General features: G+C 35.2%; 2 protein-coding genes across 15 annotated transcripts in view; one reads left to right on the forward strand and one right to left on the reverse strand.

The window, feature by feature from the left end:
* LOC106058684 (uncharacterized) overlaps positions 1–18,936 on the reverse strand; it is a 39,323-nt gene that overhangs the window by 8,979 nt on the left and 11,408 nt on the right. The window contains exons 1-3 of one of the 4 annotated variants that reach the window (XM_056033052.1): positions 16,354–16,473; positions 2,036–2,410; positions 424–673 (exon numbers count right to left, since the gene is read on the reverse strand). In XM_056033052.1, the coding sequence (XP_055889027.1) occupies positions 424–673; positions 2,036–2,348 (563 nt within the window). In that variant the 5' untranslated portion in view covers positions 2,349–2,410; positions 16,354–16,473. Of the gene's footprint in view, positions 1–423; positions 674–2,035; positions 2,411–2,701; positions 3,171–10,285; positions 10,309–16,353; positions 16,474–18,936 lie in introns of those variants that run through there. The other 3 variants (XM_056033054.1, XM_013216145.2, XM_056033053.1) reach the window with 3 other exon arrangements.
* The window catches only part of LOC106055834 (uncharacterized), a 58,470-nt gene continuing 53,850 nt past the window's right edge, over positions 14,317–18,936 (forward strand). Inside the window, exons 1-2 of one of the 11 annotated variants that reach the window (XM_056033048.1) lie at positions 14,318–14,678; positions 15,412–15,445. The gene's annotated coding sequence lies outside the window, so the exon portion shown is untranslated. Of the gene's footprint in view, positions 14,719–15,165; positions 15,446–18,936 lie in introns of all 11 variants that reach the window. The other 10 variants (XM_056033039.1, XM_056033041.1, XM_056033044.1 and 7 more) reach the window with 10 other exon arrangements.

The following is an 18,936-nucleotide window of genomic DNA, read 5'->3' on the forward strand; positions in this document are numbered from 1 at the left end:
CATTCATTTCTACAAAGCTTATATCGACTCACTCTGTCTGTCTGGTCAAAAGTTGGCACATGTTTTTCTCCCACACTAAATCTCGGATCAAGCTGAAACTTTCTACAATCATTTCTTTCACCTGACAACACAAAAATCAATAAAAAAAATTAACCAATTAGTTAATTCACTATTGGTAATTCATTATTTTGTTTGATACCTCGAACAAGGGAAAGATATTGCACTTTACTGAGGTGGGGGTATAAACTGAATTAGTCCCCTTTATCGCTGCTTTACATGCGCTGTCGCTGCTTCAAATTAAGTTTGAAACAAACAATAGAGGACTATACAATCATCTCTTTTCAAAATAAAAGTCAACGATTCACACAGAAGAATCACAGCCGGGTTATCTTGGCATGCATTACAAAAGGAAAACAAAAGTACTTAGATCTTTCTCGACCAACAAAGTCAAGGTAGGTAGGGATGTTGAACTGGACATGAATGGCCGTCACTTTGACCACGCTTGACGTCTTCACGCTACAGTTACACCAGGTCAGTTGAAAGTCTTTATTCTCTCGAGTCTCATCTCTCATCTCTTTAGTCTCTCGATTCTCTTCTCTGCTCTGCAACTTTAGATGGGCTCTTGTCACGCCAGATAAGGAGCCATTCCCACATACATCTATAAAGTCTTGTTCTGTGGAAGAAAAGTTTAAACAAGCTTTTATGATAAAAACATATATAAGGCAATATAAGTCTGTGTTGGTGCGAGTACTAAACTGCCCTAACGTCTGACCGGATCTAAAAGGATGGAGCATCATCGCAATCTGAGACCAAGAGACTGCAGGTATCAACTGGAAGAGAGCTTGTCATACTGCTGTTTCACTGCCTCAGGGGCTCTAACCCCGAATTTTCTGTCAGGGTTTACTCCCTTAGGTTCAGAAAGTACCGGTACTAGTTATTGCGATGCCTATCTCAGAAATTCAGCAAAATACGAGGCCATTGTAATTAGCCTTAATCTTCACAGTCTCAGTGACCATCTTGGAGAGGCTTTGTACTGGCAAGAGAGATTGACTAAATGCTCTCTTTTCGCTGTTACATTTCTAATCAGCGGAGACAACAAATAGAAGGTATCCACTCTGCCAGGTAGCCATTTAGTTAGAATATGAGGATACATTTACAGTTTGGCGTAGTCCATTCTTATTGGTTCTAATAGTGCTAATTAAGTCCCCCCCCCCTCTCCAGTCACTGATAAGTATAGAATGTCATGGATAGTCTGCCAATATCTAGACATAACTGTACCACTGATACAGAAAACATGCACACACATACTGGTAAACATTAGTAAAATCACTAAATTTAGAGACACTTCAGGATAGAAGGATAAAAGAAAAAGTAACTGTCATACACAAAACAAAGGGTATTAGTTTACGTGACTAGAAACGCTAAATCAGGTTTCTCTTATATTTTAAGAACATGAAGAAAAAAATGCAGATTACAAATATGTAATTTGATTTCCTTGGAGATAAATAGTTTTTAAAATATAAATTTTAAAGTTTTATTTCTTATTACCATATATTGTCATTGGAGATACGCCATTTTGGTTTTAAGCCTTAATATTAGACTATCTCCCTTGAATTACTTGCCAACATTTTTCTGTTGCTGTTTTGTCTTTCTTTCTAGCAGCTATTAGATCTAATATTAAAATTCATTTAAAATGATAGCATAAGAACAAAAAACTCTTTAAAAAAAGTTAATCGAAAAAAGAAAAAACATTAAAAACAACATGGTGGTCAGCACATTTCTTTTTCCACATGCTGGAACAAATTTGTACAAGTGCTCCTTCTTTCCTAGTGCCATTAGAGAATGGAATGGTTTGCCTGAATCAGCCAGGAAAACCAACGACTTGGCAGAGTTTAAGTCATTGATTATTTGATTAACATGCATGACTAGATTGACACATGACATGCGTTGACGTAATTATTTTCTTTTTTGAAGTAACGTCTGTAAAATATGAGATAAGATAAGAACACTGTATATAAATTGTGGACCTACGAACTTTTGTGGCATTCCCCAATAACAGCAAGCCAAGCCGTAGATTTCACGAGGGTATTCAACGTTCTGATATGATACAAATAATTTGTTTGGTCTACGAAAACTGTCATCAATGTTTTGGCCATGTCTTTTGTCAGAGGTTTATTATTCTCCATTAGACAAGTGGCATTATAATGTGATCTATAGTTGGTCTCGTCGAGAGCCTTGCACTGGACGGACTCATTGCTTGCCAAGTAGATCTCAAAGTCTTGAATGCCCAATCTTTCTTCACTAGTACAAGGGGAGCTGATCGGGGACGATTGGTTGGTACACAACATGACCTTGGCTTTAGAGTTTACGGAATATTTGGCCAGGCAATTGATTTCAAAGACGGCAGATCCTGAAAAAAAAAATGAATATTTCAATTTGAAATTACTAAAATCCTGCCTTATTGATCATACATTTAATTTTATAACACAATAGATCTCTAGTCTCTGATTTATATATTCATCTGGCCGTATTAGTCATACATTTAATTTTATAACACAATTGATCTTTAGTCTCTGATATATATATTGATCTGGCCGTATTAGTCATACATTTAATTTTATAACACAATTGATCTTTAGTCTCTGATTTATATATTTATCATAATCATTGGTAATGTGTTGCCATAAATTGGACGTATTACCTGAGATGTGAGGTATATACAGTAAAAGGGAGATAACAATCATCATTTCTGATCTTCTTTTCACGCTTGATCAATGTGCAATTGGAATAGCAATAAATAATTGAGGTTAAACTGAAGACACCCGAATGAAAGAAAGTCTGTGGTTTGAACAAAAGGTTATTGTATATCGTGTTGAATATGAAGTCTATTTGACACCCACCAAACACCGGAATGTCCACTTAATTCATAGCCCCTACTCCCTACTCGTGATGGTCATACGTTATCTGGACATTAAAATACAAGAGCTCCAACGAACACAGCCTAAAGATGTTCTAGTTAATAATCCACTCATTGACACACAACAAATCACGGAGGCCAACAGGAAAGTTAATGAACAGAAGTGATTCATGAGAAACAGGTTTTAAGAAAAAACAAACTCCAACCAAACTTTCGTCAAACGTAGATCTAAAAGTGTCGTTCGAATCAAGAATGTGGGAACTTTGTCTTGTGGACAAACTGAGATGTACATTCTCATTGATTTTGTTCATTCAGCGATTCTCAAATGACATTAGATTGCTTTGGAAAAAAAATATTTTTATGTTTTAACTGATGCTGAATGAAAGAAAAATATTTTCTTAGAAGGGCTCAATATAAACCTTCTCTAAAGAAATTAGTCAAACTATGATGTAGTTCCATTCACCGAGTACGCCACTTATACATTTATTTGGTTTGTATTGGATGCATATAAAACTAATGAAATAACAAATTTCAATGCCAAATAATAATCTTATTTAAGCATGTCAAAGACACGCTGTTATATGATGTAGGCCTGCTTTAACAACAGGAAAGAAAACAAATGGAACTTAAGATTTGCATATTTTGTTTCGAGACCACCTAGTGTAGGATGATGGAAACTCACGAGACCATCATCCATTGGGCAGCAAAGAATTGTTTTCTCTTGCGTTCTACTTACAACTTACATCCAGCTGTCTGCATTTGTATAAAACTAACATTTATCAACTTAGTGTCTCCAATCTCAATTGTAATAAATCTTACATTCACAAGTATAGTTCCTCCTAATTCTTAGTACAATTATCGAAGGTCATTTTACTTCTTTAGAACCAAACTGTTTTTATTGAGTGTCAATCCTAAGGGTACAAGCATCTCAGGGTGAGAAACTTTGGCGTAAACTTTTAGACACTAGACTAAACACTTCAGACCAACCAATGTGACAGAGTCATTGAACAACTTAAAAAGATGAGTAGATGAACTAGAGTGTGAGTGGGTTGAACATGGTGAGTACCGGAAATACAACAATGAGCAATCATTCTAGATTGTGACTTCCCACAATAGTTCAGTCTTAGGAGCAGTCAGACCTTTCCTTAGGGCAGGTATCACATGGTGGATAGAGGCCCTGTGCTTTTAATTAGGATAGTATTCATGACTTGCTGTAGGCCTATATTTAAGGCAGGATCTTAAGAGACTTATTGCCCTTCAATTCTCTCTCTCTCTTTCTCTCTCTCTCTGTAACTTTAAGAGGATGGAGAATACCCATTGATGAGGAGTTTAAATGTGTTCCCAATTTATCTAAAACAAGATTACAAAGAGAGTTTGTGTTACACAAACTCAGAGGCGGCCCCCGTCGAAGTCGGATCCCTGTCGGATATGCATATTCGCAAATAATATTCAAGAGGTGATTTAATTTTGATGGTCAAAAGTAATAATGTTTCAAAGATTCATTTGCTGTAAATTTAAATTAAATAAAAAATAGTAGATTAGTTTTAGTATATTAAAACATTACAATATTGATCAAAACGTTTGGAAATGAAAATCTACACTTTTTTTTTACACTTAAAGTTTAGAAATTGAAATTCTACATCATAATCTAGTCTATTTTAGTCTAAACTAGATCTAGAAATTCTAGATCTAGACTCTAAAATAACTTTAATTAGAATATAAATCCAGATCTAGATATACTGTAATAAAAATCTAGATCTAGTTTTAAAAAATCTAGATTAGATCTAAATCAAGATATCATTCCTTTTTTAAACGCGAGTCACATAACGAGGCTTAATAAACATTACTATACCGAGTTCTTTTTTCATTTCATTTGAAGAATTAATTCCATATAACGTCAGAGGGAAAAAAAACACTACGTCACACGGCCTAGCTAGACTAAAAATCGCCTTCATCATTACGAGCCATTTATCGAGTGTTCATAGACTTTGGTGCACCGAGTGCGTTCTTTAAGCATTTCATTTCAAGAATTCATTCCATATAACGTCAAAGGAAAAAAAAACACTACGTCACACGGCCTAGCTAGAATAAAAATCGCCTTCATCATTACGAGCCATTTATCGAGTGTTCATAGCCATTGGTGCACAGAGTGCGTTCTTTTAGCATTTCATTTAAAAATTCATTCCATATGACGTCAAAGGAAAAAAAAACACTACGTCACACGGCTTAGTTAGACTAAAATATATTTTCATTAATACGAGCACTTTTTCGAGTGTTAATAGACATTGGTGCACCAAGTGCGTTCTTTTAACATTACATTTAAAGAGTCCATTCATATGACGTCAAAGAAAAAAAATTCCATTACCTCACAATAGGCTAGTACCGGTACCATAAAAAAAAAAATGTCTTTATTTACACGAGATATTTAACAAGGGTTCATAGACATTGGTGCACTGAGTTCTAATAGAATTTATTCAAAAAGGATCAAAGCCGCATTGTTTTTGCGTTTTGTCTGTCAGTCGGTCTGTCCGTCATCTTGATATAAAAAAAGAACCACTAAAAGTTATTAAAAATTGATTAACCTTTATTTTACGTTTCAAAACATCGCAATAATTTTTAGGTATGAACACAATTGAAAAGTTTATATAATAGATTGTTCCGGATGTTTGTATAAATAGTAAAAGAAAAAGAGAATTTCAGATAAATGTAATACCGTTAATTAAATTTTTTGGATGGTCTCGTATAAAAATTAGATGTACTACAGCCATGTGGAGAGATTTTCATACCTTACTTTGGAGTTTGGATTCTGTTTTCCTTAAAAATCGGAATATAATATTAACGATAATTAGATTTTTACATGTTTTAGGTAGAAAGTTAAATGTACTGTAAGAGAGTAGTGAGTTAAAATATTTTTCATAAAAATCCGTAAAAACATTATTTCGTAAATGAGAAGATTATTTGTTTATTAATTAGAAGAGGGAGTTCAAACAATTATTTGGCGTTAGTAGATTTTTAAATAAATTCGGAAATTTCTGGCGACGATTTGTAAGAAACAAAATCCGGAACTTTCTTTATCGATTACAAAACTTCTATGTTATGTTTTAGCAAGAAAATTAAATGTCTAAAAAGTAATTTTCAGTAATCATTTCTAGTAAATTACTTTTTTTTTAAAGCCCCGAACAACATATTGTCGATATTTTTAAAATTGTTTAAATATGAAAATACGGAACAATTTGATATTGATAACCAAATTATAGTGACGCATTGTCAAATAATATAAGTGTAATATTAGTAAATTATGCGATTTTAAACAATCATTAGGCATAATTCATGTTTTATAAAACAATATCCGGAACATTTTTACACTTAATGAAATATAAGTCAGTATAGAGATTTTGATTTAGCATTAATATGCCATTTACATAAAAAACGGAACAACATATTATTGATAATGTGTTTTTTGCAACGTTTAAGCATGGAAATTGAATGTAATATAAATTAGAAGAGCAAACAAACATTTGTTGGGGTTGATTAGTTTTGCACAAAAAAATCCGGAACAATCAATTTTTAGATACTTAAAACTATTGAGATGTTACGGGAGGAACATTAAAGTGTAAATCAGATTTTCAATAGCTCTTAGAGTTCTAGTTTTTTTAATCTAATCGTGACGGACAGACCGACCAACAAACAAAACGCACAAAAATAATCTTCTTTTATTCGGATGGGGGACTAAACAAAAAAAAAAATAAAATCTAATTTTTTTTTAAAGTTTAAGGAATTGGTTTAGTACCTGTTCATGTAGCAACGTTACGCTACTGCACGAAAATCGCTGCATAAAAAGTCCATTAAGAAAATGTGTGTGATATTTACATACAAAATGCATTATTAGCCTTTATAAACAAACAGAAATGTTTTCTTTTAATTTTAGCAGCTAGTTGACCAGAAAAACATCTTTAACTATTATTTATATTTGTTGTAAACATTTCCTGTACATTTTTAAAATATATTTTACTTAGCGACATTGAAAATACACAAAAATTGGTAATCTTTGTTAGCCTATTGTAACATTGCCTCCCTTACATTTACGTAATTGTTTTAGAATTGGTGTATTTTTATGAAAAAATCGCTTGCATAATTAATTTTATAAATTAAACGGTTTGCTTTTAGAAAACCAAAAGTAGCCGTTGCACCTAAACTTTTGAAGCCGCATTTAATGATGAAGTAATATTTTTCATATCTCTTCTAGTTTTCGAGATCTGAGTGTGACAGACGGACAGATGGACATTTTGCACAAACCTAATAGCGGCTTTTTCCCTTTACGGGGGCCGCTAAAAACAACAAAAATTTGCAGGTTTTTATTCATGCCCCACGAGTGTCTTCCCTTTTCCACAAATGTAAGATCTAAATGTGAGTCTCAAAAAGAATATCAGCCACATTTGTTGCCAGGACATGGTTAATATTCTTTTGTATCATACCGAGGCAAGGTCGAGAGAGAGAGAGAGAGAGAGAGAGAGAGGGGAGGGAGAGAGACAGAGTCAGAGACAGAGAGAGAGAAAGAGAGAGAGATAGAGAGAGACAGAGAGAGAGACATGGAGAGAGAAAAAGAGAGAGAGAGAGAAAGAGAGAGAGACAGAGAGAGAGACAAAGAGAGAGAGAGCATGACTCATGGGCCACTATCTAAAAAATGAAAGCTTTCAAATAAAACAAAGATTTCCAGAAATGATTTCTGTTGTGACACATCACATTCCATGGCTGTTTCTACACATACTATTCTATTATTTCTGTTGTGACGAATCACATTCCATGGCTGTTTCTACACATAATATTCTATTATTTCTGTTGTGACGAATCACATTCCATGGCTGTTTCCACACATACTATTCTATTATTTCTGTTGTGACGAATCACATTCCATGGCTGTTTCTACACATACTATTCTATTATTTCTGTTGTGACGAATCACATTCCATGGCTGTTTCTACACATACTATTCTATTATTTCTGTTGTGACGAATCACATTCCATGGCTGTTTCTACATATACTATTCTATTATTTCTGTTGTGACGTATCACATTCCATGTCTGTTTCTACACATACTATTCTATTATTTCTGTTGTGACGAATCACATTCCATGTCTGTTTCTACACATACTATTCTATTATTTCTGTTGTGACACATCACATTCCATGGCTGTTTCTACACATAATATTCTATTATTCTACCTCACGTTAAAAAAAAAGGGGGGGGGGGAAGTAATCTACTCTGTAGTAACTATCGAGGCGACAGAGCACGCTCAAGACTTTGGACACAATGGAAAGATCACTCTTTTTTTTTTTTTGCCACTCGCACGGAGGGAGTTATCCTAGGTAAAAAGAGAATTTTTGTCTGTATATTTCAGGAGATTTGTATGAGTTTTCAAAAGATTTTAATAATTTCCGGATATTTCCAGGACTTTTTCGTATATTTGCAATTTCAGGAGATTTCCAGGACCTCCTGAAAGGAGGCTGCGGGAAATCTGTTATAAGTTATAAAATGGTTTAATTTAATAATTTATACACCTAAAATTAGCGCGGGCCATATGGGGGAGCTGGGCCTACTGAGGTCGCATAGGTTGCAGTGGCCTAAGGTTGGCCCTGCAAAATAGCGGCGTATCCTACGCCGCCGGTCGACTAGTATTCTATTATTTCTTTTGCGACACATCACATTCTTTTATTTCTTTATTTCACCACATTTTATTGCTGCTTTGGCACATCACAATCTATTTCTATTATGACACATCACTATTGTATTATCGGCCCCCGTAAGGGGAAAAGCCGCTATTAGGTTGGTGCAAAATGTCCGTCTGTCACACTCAGATCTCGAAAACTAGAAGAGAAATGAAAAATATTATTTCACCATGCGATGCGGCTTGAAAAGTTTAGGTGCTAAGGCTACTTTCGGTTTTCTTAAAGCAAACCGTTTAGGTTATAAAATTAATTATGCAAGCGATTTTTTCATAAAATACACCAATTCTAAAACAATTACGTAAATGTAAGGGAGGCAACATTACAATATGTTAACAAAGAATGACAATCTTTTGTGTATTTTCAGTATCACTAAATGAAATATATTTATGAAATGTACAAGAAATGTTCACAAAAAATATTAATATTAGTTAAAGGTGTTTTTTCTGGTCTCTGACGCGGTCTTATTGGAAGATAAAATGACGTCTCCATCTTAAGATATTTTAATTTTTAATTTTTAAACATGTAATTTTACTAATACTCAGATAAATTGCACTGAAAATAAAACATTCTTTTCGCCACCTCTCTCCTTGCTAACCATACTACCCAGTCAGGTAATACAACTGAACCAATAAAGGCATTTTATATTTTTACTAAATAAACTTTAAATAAACTCAATATAATTGATATTACAAAATTCACAGATTTAACTTGAGATAGAGATCTAATAGGCTATTAATGAAATATACTGATATTTAAAAACACCACAAAACAACGTCTCTACTCTTTCATGTCTCATAGTTGTCTGCCGTTTCACTTTTGCATTATGCTAATTTCATCATTCTCAATGCATAACCTACAATCAATATAATAACCTCTTCTTAACGCCGCCTATGAAACACACACACCCCATAACACCCCTTTTGCCAGGAAGTTACGTCCCCCTCCCCCCAAGTTATCAAAGGATAATGGAATCACTAGAATTTAAATAAAATAGTTAAGTATTTATTTTACTGTTAAACCAAAATTACATATATATATTAGGATTAAAGCCGCAATTTTTTTGCGTTTTGTCTGTCAGTCTGCCAACTAAAAGCTATTGAAAATGGGATTAACCTTTAATTTTCCTACCTAAACATCGCATTAGTTTAAAGTAGGCTATCTTTAATAGATTGTTCCGGATATTTGTATATATAGTGAGAGAAAAAGAGAATTCTAGACATACTTCTACGGTACTATGTTTAGTAGCAAAAATAAAACCTCTCCAGCGTTAAAGACGGACGAGCCCGTTAGCGTGCTGAGGACAACTGAGGTACGGTATACAAAGGCTCAGAGCCCCGCATATGACACTCGCCCAGGGCCCCGCGATCTGCTAAGGCCGCCTCTGTTTAGCTCAATGAACCTAGATCAAGATGTTATGCAGAGCTAAATGATACTAGATTTGTGTGAGTCTCAGACCTAGAAACTTACTGCTTTGAACACAATCTTCTTTGTCTCTGATTTGAAAAGTGTTCTTGATTCATGAATTGACAAAACAACAAATACTCACAGAGCCTGTACTAGATGTTTAATACGCTTTAAAGAAACGGAGACAATCTCGCCTTATAAAAATTGTCGAACAAGGACATTCTACAGTTATTTACCCTTACAACGATGTTTTGGTTATAAAATAGGTTTAAAATATTGTTCTTTTTGTTTTAGTTTGCTCTGATTTACTTTCAGAAATATTAACCCTTTTTAAAATGTTTGAGACATTATTATTTTCCCACAGAAATTCGCTAAAACAGAGATTTCCCCTTTTGTTTGTTTATTGATTTTTTCTTGTCACAGCTCCGGGGGTTCTACTAAAATCGGTAATTTCCAATTTTTTAGTCCAAAGATAACCAATGTAGTAATTTCCACGACTCACCTGGATACTCTTCAACATCTTGAGGCATTGAATTTAAAATCTATTTTATTTAACATTGATTTTCTTTCTGTTTAAATAAGATATATAAATGAATCTGACAATTTCATATAGTAAACAGATTTGTTATTTATTCACCCATCTCAGCTATAATAAGATTACATGCAGAGGTGAAGGGACATACCATGATTCCATCAACACTTTCAAATCGAAGAACCGTAAACAGTCAGTTAAGAAAATGTAAGTTTTGACGTATGTCCAAAACATGCCCCAGGCTGGCATTCAATAAATGTATGTGTGCATTGTATTCGTTAGTTCACCAACTCACTACATGCACATAAGAACTATCTCACAAGAGCTCAAAACGTTGTGACTTTAAAATCTATTAGTTCATTCGTAAACATTATATGGAACATTCTATCAGAACAGGATATTTCTTAGCGATAGTAGATCAAGCAGGGAGGCCTACCTCAATGGAAAAAAAGATTCGAACACTTGGGATACTTGAATCTTTGGATTTCTGTACAACTTGAAAAATCTACGGGCTTTGAACTACCATGATTTGTTGAAGCGCTGCTGTGATCAGGGGAAAAATTTTGTGTGCAGAATTGAGGATATTTTGATACATGATTCCTGATAACATTAATGTACTTCGAAAGTGTCATCGGCACATTTAGCTCATCTTTTGCCAACATTTGGTGTTGCATACAGAATTATGTTGACAATTCCGGTGTCCTTTGCTTTTCAAAGTTGAAACTTATCAAAAACTATTTACGATCAACAATGTCGCAAACCAGACTGTGCAGTTTAACTATTTTGTTAATCGAAAGGGAACTTGCATCAAAATTGAAATACGAAGATCTTATCAACCAGTTTGCACAGCTAAAAGCCAGAAAAGTTTCGTGACTGACTCGTCTAAGCAAACTACTTGGTCAGTGTTAGTTTCATTGCAAGTGCTCTGGCTCTCCTCCGTAATTTAGCTACGTTCCGAAATTATTATTATTTAGTTTGTTGATTTGTCATGCAAAATGTTTCTGAATCAATCATTACGTTTATTAACCTTAAATCAAGGCAAAATCTTTCATGCAGGACAATTACAATACACTATTTAATGTACTCTATCGACTAATATTAGGCCAAAAGTACCAACGTCATGTTCTCTGCTTTGTAACAAAAGTGAAGCCCACAGCGTTAGAGGTGAACATGCTGTATTGTTATATTACAGCGTTAGAGGTGAACATGCTGTATTGTTATATTACAGCGTTAGAGGTGAACATGCTGTATTGTTATATTACAGCGTTAGAGGCGAACATGCTGTATTGTTATATTACAGCGTTAGAGGCGAACATGCTGTATTGTTATATTACAGCGTTAGAGGTGAACATGCTGTATTGTTATATTACAGCGTTAGAGGTGAACATGCTGTATTGTTATATTACAGCGTTAGAGGTGAACATGCTGTATTGTTATATTACAGCGTTAGAGGTGAACATGCTGTATTGTTATATTACAGCGTTAGAGGCGAACATGCTGTATTGTTATATTACAGCGTTAGAGGTGAACATGCTGTATTGCTATATTACAGCGTTAGAGGTGAACATGCTGTATTGTTATATTACAGCGTTAGAGGTGAACATGCTGTATTGTTATATTACAGCGTTAGAGGCGAACATGCTGTATTGTTATATTACAGCGTTAGAGGTGAACATGCTGTATTGTTATATTACAGCGTTAGAGGCGAACATGCTGTATTGTTATATTACAGCGTTAGAGGTGAACATGCTGTATTGTTATATTACAGCGTTAGAGGTGAACATGCTGTATTGTTATATTACAGCGTTAGAGGTGAACATGCTGTATTGTTATATTACAGCGTTAGAGGTGAACATGCTGTATTGTTATATTACAGCGTTAGAGGTGAACATGCTGTATTGTTATATTACAGCGTTAGAGGCGAACATGCTGTATTGTTATATTAAAGCGTTAGAGCTGAACATGCTGTATTGTTATATTAAAGCGTTAGAGGCGAACATGCTGTATTGTTATATTACAGCGTTAGAGGTGAACATGCTGTATTGTTATATTACAGCGTTAGAGGCGAACATGCTGTATTGTTATATTAAAGCGTTAGAGGTGAACATGCTGTATTGTTATATTAAAGCGTTAGAGGTGAACATGCTGTATTGTTATATTACAGCGTTAGAGACTGATTAGCTTGTTAGCAAGTTATAGTACGGTATATATATAGTCTACTCTTACGGCTTAGGGCCCCGCACATGACGCTCGCCCAGGGCCCCGTGCACTGCTAGGGTCACCCCTGCTATTTAGGTACAAGTACATCAAGCTAGATCAAAGTTAAAGGCCTTTGAAAGACTTGACCAAATGAAAGGACGTTTATCAGAAGTCATGAATTACTGGCTTTTCACCTACCCCCTTGTCCGTGTGTCTATCATCAAAAACAAGATAAGTTATTCCAATCTGTTAGGCCAGGCTCTCCACAACAATCAGTTCCTTCAATACTAGTGGATATTAACAATGTAATACTAATAACAATGTCAGCCGACAAAACAATACAGTCACCTCGGCAACACTTTCGGGAGGGAGGTATTATTGTAGTTGTAGATAGTTTGTTGTACTTTCATAGGTTCTGGCATGCGTGCTGAAAGTTGAAACTTTACCAACGACCCGTGGTTGGACCTTTCGAGTGCCGTATCTTTGTAATCATGTTTTCAATTTTGAATTAGTCTTCGAATCTCGAGAATGTAGGATTATTTACATGTCAGACTGTGGTGTAGGCCTAATTTACCTATCAGGTAACACTGAAAGTAACACACGAGAAAAGTACCAAATATATTTTTAAGAAAACTAACAAAGTCTAACATACAAATAAATCTGGTAGATGTCTATATAGGCCTACCACTGAAGTTCAACACATTTGGTTTTATTGTTAAGCAAGTAATGTCTAGCATAGGAGTATACATTTTAGGGGGGGGGGTAAAATAAAAATTAGGGGGGGGGGGGGAGTAAGAATTATAATTTAACAACAATGAATGATGCAGGGGAGAGCATTGTACGATTATTGGAAAATTTCACCATAAATTAAAAAATGTCAAGGACTCTAAATTTAACCTCAATATTGCCAACTAACTAAAAACTACATCCGGGAGAGATTACAAATTGTGATTCTACAGCTCTAAAAAGTAAAAAAAAAAAAAAAAAACCTATTGTTCATCAACACTTCTCAACAGCTCCTTTAATATGTAGACCTACACATGAGACACCAGAAAGCTTGCTAGTTATGTATTTCCCGCCATGTATGAAAATCCCCCACCAATTATGGTGCACAACAAGAAGCAACCCGTGGAAGATCTGAAACTTCCTCAGCATTAACAAACGTAAACATAATTTAAGAATAAATGTATTGAGTAGCCGAAACTTTTTATTTCTAGTACAAATCTGCTCTGGTTTCATATCAAACTGGGAGAAAACTTTTGTTTTTCTCTTATTGTATAAAAATAAAAAGGGGAGGGGGGTATTTGAGGGGAAACTGCTAAATTGCTTCTCTATTCATTCTCTTCATTTTATCAAAACTCCTATCATGCCACCATTCTCTCCCCCCCCCCCTCTATCTCTCACACACACACACATGCACGAGGATCTCTAGAACCAAACGATGGAGGGAATGGGAAATCCCACTCCTCTACTTTTTCACTCTCTCTCTCAATCTATTCCCATCCTGTAGCCCCTGCAACCCCTACCTTCACATGAGTTTGTTGACCTAAAGGGGAAGACCTAGTATTACCTGCTTCTCGTAGAATATATACGCCTAACTTGTGTACTAGACCTAACCTGGCTAGCACTTATCAACAACACAGGAAACCCTGGATAACACCCGAAGCGATAATGTGTAGACGAGGACAAATGGGGTCAACCTGTTGCAAGTTACGCTGTTTCAAGTGTGGCTAGTCTCTCGCGAGGAAATGTTGACTACTGTGCTGTGAGAGTGTGCTGTTAGAGTTACTTGTTGACATATTTTGTTGTGAAGTGTCTGCCTAGAGTCTAGATCTAGTTATACAAATGTGAAGCTATTATAAGTGCTTAGACTACTGTGTCTCAGGAAAGTGCTATTGGTAAGGGAACCTACTTTGATAAGGCCTACATCTAAAAGAGGTACATAGAGTTTGTAGCCTGGTTCTAGTGCTCTAGATTCTACTGACTCTAGTATTTGATCTAGAATATCTAGATTTTAGATCTGTGCTCTTTTATTTTGTGTGTTAAATACATCTTTCAATTTGTCTGTACTTTTGTTGTTGTTGTTGCTATTCGCACTCTGTGTTACCTGGGATGTTTCACAGCTTATTTTAATGTACGACCTACATTGACGTAGATCTAGATCTATATTTAGATGTGCTACTAGAAACAGCTAGATCTATTATTAGTATTATGCTTAGGTGTGCTACTAGATCTATCTTGATCTAGATTTATGCTTAGGTGTGCTGCTAGTGTTGTCTGGTTATTTTTTTGTTTTTTGTTGTTTTACATGTGTTGGGTTGTATGGTATTCAACGGAATGTTATCACTGTGTCGTGTTATTCAATGCCTCGTATCAATGCCTCAGTTTTAACCTTGTCTATCTAAAATTAATACTGGCTTAAAGACTATAGATCATTTCATGATTTCTTGTAACAAAGCGTTTGAATGGATAAGTATAGATGCTAGATTCTAGACTATAAATCGAGATAATTTAATTCTTGTTGTTACCAAGATTCATATGGAAGTCTAGTCTAGTCTTGATCTAGATCTAGATGCTCTGGATTAATTGAATTGAAACTTATGATTGATTCTACACTTTTAATTCCACAAGAGTTCAATAATTTAAGCCCTTCACAAGGTTAAAGGTAAGCTGAAATTTATGAACCATAAAAAATTTGTATTAAAAAAAATTATCATAGTAAATCTAGATAGTTATTCTAGCAAAACTGAAATACATTTATTATTTTATTATATCGACATATGGTAGGATATTTATATTTATAAAAATAATCTACATCTTAAAATTATAAGCCTACCAGATCTAGTCTTGTAAGGGTTCATTTATAATAGATGGATCTATTAGATAGTCTCAAAATGTCTCAAAATCTATTATAGACCTACTATTCTCTACTGCCACACAATGAGTAGTAATTTTTAAGCTCTTGGCTTCCGAGCCGGGTGGTCCCGGGTTCAAATCCTGGTGAAGACGGATTTTTAATTTCGGAATTTTCAGGTGCTCCGCATGGTCAACCTAGCTCTAATGGCTAACTGGCATTAGCTGGGGAAAAGTAAAGGCGGTTTGTCGATGTGCAGGCCACATAAAACCCACAGAAATAGATGACATTTGCATCATTTGAAGCGGGTACTTTACTATTTTTAGATTCCTGTTTTACATCTGAAAGTAGCCGTTTATTTCAAAGACGCTTTCCGTAAAATTGTTGACTTACATGAGTTTAGAACAAAATATTTGGGCAAAAAGGATGCTTTGCTATTTATATGCATGGGTCTGCCAAGGACATAGCCCTATTAATATAACTTATAACATTACATATTTACTTTGATGTTAGTGACTTAAATAGAGACTTTCTTCAAATTTCAATGTTTACACTGTCGCTCTCTCTCTCTCTCTCTCGATTATATCTAGATTTAATTTGTTTTGATATTAGTAAGTTTAGTTATAAAAGTGCATTTGTCAAAAAATGTAGATCTCCATAAAAAAAGAAAACAAAAAAAAAAAACGTTTGTAATTTTAAAACCAAATGAATGTGCTGACCTGACAGTAGTCATACAAATCTAGTAATTATCATATTATAGTTCAGTTCGATCAAACCTTTAAAGCGATCTAGTCTAAGTCCTTCCTGTTGAGCCATCCAATTATTATCTTTACATTTCTGCACAACAAAACATACGATAACAAAGAGATTAAATAAGGTATGCGTAGTGTGTTACACCAAATACAAGTTGTAAGTCATACGTATTTCAACCATAATGCTGATAGGAAATTTTGGAAAGTATGCATGCTTTTTAAGATAAAATCGTATCACACAATTAAAAAAAAAGTATCACACAACGGACATAATATGAATATTTTTTTTTCTTTGATTCCGAAGATTAATGTACAGTATTTCACGTGGCTACGCAGTCCCAGTTGCAACCTACATATTTTGCCACATCCAACATAGACATAAACTTTGTCCGTCGATTTAGCCGTCCATGGACATACATACATTGAAAAAACAAAAGAAACTTGCAGCCCACAAAACAAAAGCTGCATTTTCCATTGGGATTGCTTTAAAAAAACAAACAACAATGTTTTGGTCTGTATCTTCTCTGTTATAAAAGTTTGGAAGTTGTTGTTTTATTTCGTCTTAAAACGTATTGTGACCGATACAATAATGAAATTTGTTGACCTTGTTTTATTTAGGTTAATGTTGTTGAATATAGTGCATGAAAGTAGGAATTATGAACACTGGATTTGAATGACCGGATGTAAGAGAGATCGAGAGTTTAGTTAGTGAACCAAGTCACCATGTAAGACGTAGTTTAGTGAACCAAGTCACCATGTAAGACGTAGTTTAGTGAACCAAGTCACCATGTAAGACGTAGGTTAGTGAACCAAGTCACCATGTAAGACGTAGGTTAGTGAACCAAGTCACCATGTAAGACGTAGGTCAGTGAACCAAGTCACCATGCAGCAAGACAGTATGAATTATATTGAATTATGTTTACAGAGATTGGATTTCTCTTGTATCGTTCATCTAACTGTATATTTATGTCAATTAATGTCTTTTTGAGGAGTTAGAGATTATCCCGTGTCACGTCTGCAAGTAGTTCGTCGAATTTTATATTGAGGAGTTAGATATTATCATGTGTCACGTCTGCAAGTAGTTCGTCGAATTTTATATTGAGGAGTTATATCAATGACACATACCTACATTATTCTTAGCATTCAATTCTTTCTGGGAATAGGTCGTAGTTCTATTTCAAAAAGATGCTTCAAAAAAATTAACATTTCTGAGTCTGACATACTCTTTACATTTCTGAGTCTGACATACTCTTTACATTTCATGGACTTTTACTTACATCCAATCAGGAACTGTGGACACACGAGCTAATGAAAGAAGCATGACGTGTAAAAAACATCTCCACGACCTACATTTTGTGTAAGATTGATCAATCTTGACCCTTTGTCAATCTGGGACTAGCTGTCAAATCTCCATGCATTCCATGAAGAGACATCTTTTGTCTGGCAGCTATTTTTAGACAAGTATTATGTAACTAGATCTAGATTTACTACTAATTAGATCTAGCACTTCACGAACAAAAAAAATTCTGGCGGAAACAGCTACTTTGTACGTTTGGTTGGAGTGTTTCGTCTGTTCATTCCACTTCTGTCATGATGAATATAAGTTTATCAGACACGTGGTTTCCCTGTAAGGGGGAGTTTATTTTATAAATACAACAGAGCATTAAGGTGTGGATGGTTAATTGTAAACGACAAATCGTCAACATTCCTTTGTGTCACTGCAGACTGTAGCTCGATCTGAATTGAGACGACCATATCACTGCAGACTGTAGCTCGATCTGAATTGAGACGACCATATCACTGCAGACTGTAGCTCGATCTGAATTGAGACGACCATATCACCAGACCGTCGTTGATTACAAATTTCGTCACAGGAAAAGGGGAGGGTGTTGTCACGATGTTACCCACCCCCCTTTCCGGAGAAAGCAAACAAACAAAAACAAAACATATCAAAAGAGAAAACACAATGCCATTGAAAGATTTTATTGAAACAACCATGTTTGAGATCACTTGTGTGCCTAGAAAACAAACTTAAGTTCGGGAGAGAGGCAGAGAGAAAGGGGGAGATGTGGGGAGGCGGAGTGAGAGTAGCATTTTAATAAATCGGGGGGGGGGAGACTGAGATAACGAGAGACAAGGGGGAAGGGACTGAGATAACGAGAAACAAGGGGGAAGGGACTGAGATAACGAGAAACAAGGGGGAAGGGACTGAGATAACGAGAGACAAGGGGGAAGGGACTGAGATAACGAGAAACAAGGGGGAAGGGACTGAGATAACGAGAAACAAGGGGGAAGGGACTGAGATAACGAGAGACAAGGGGGAAGGGACTGAGATAACGAGAGACAAGGGGGGAGGGAGAGAGTGAAAAAGATGTGGATTGAAAAAAAAACAACAGCTTAAGAATGAGTAGGATGTGAATCTTGTAGACTCCCTAACCGGCTACCGGAACCAGTATCTGTCAGTAAGATGTTGATAGATGACATCAGTTCGGCAAGGAACGCCACACCCCGGCAAGTCAAAGTCACTTGTTTCTTTGTGTCTTGTTTCTG

The sequence above is a fragment of the Biomphalaria glabrata genome, chromosome 6 (assembly GCF_947242115.1).
Source record: "Biomphalaria glabrata chromosome 6, xgBioGlab47.1, whole genome shotgun sequence".
Taxonomy (NCBI): Eukaryota; Metazoa; Mollusca; class Gastropoda; family Planorbidae; genus Biomphalaria; species Biomphalaria glabrata.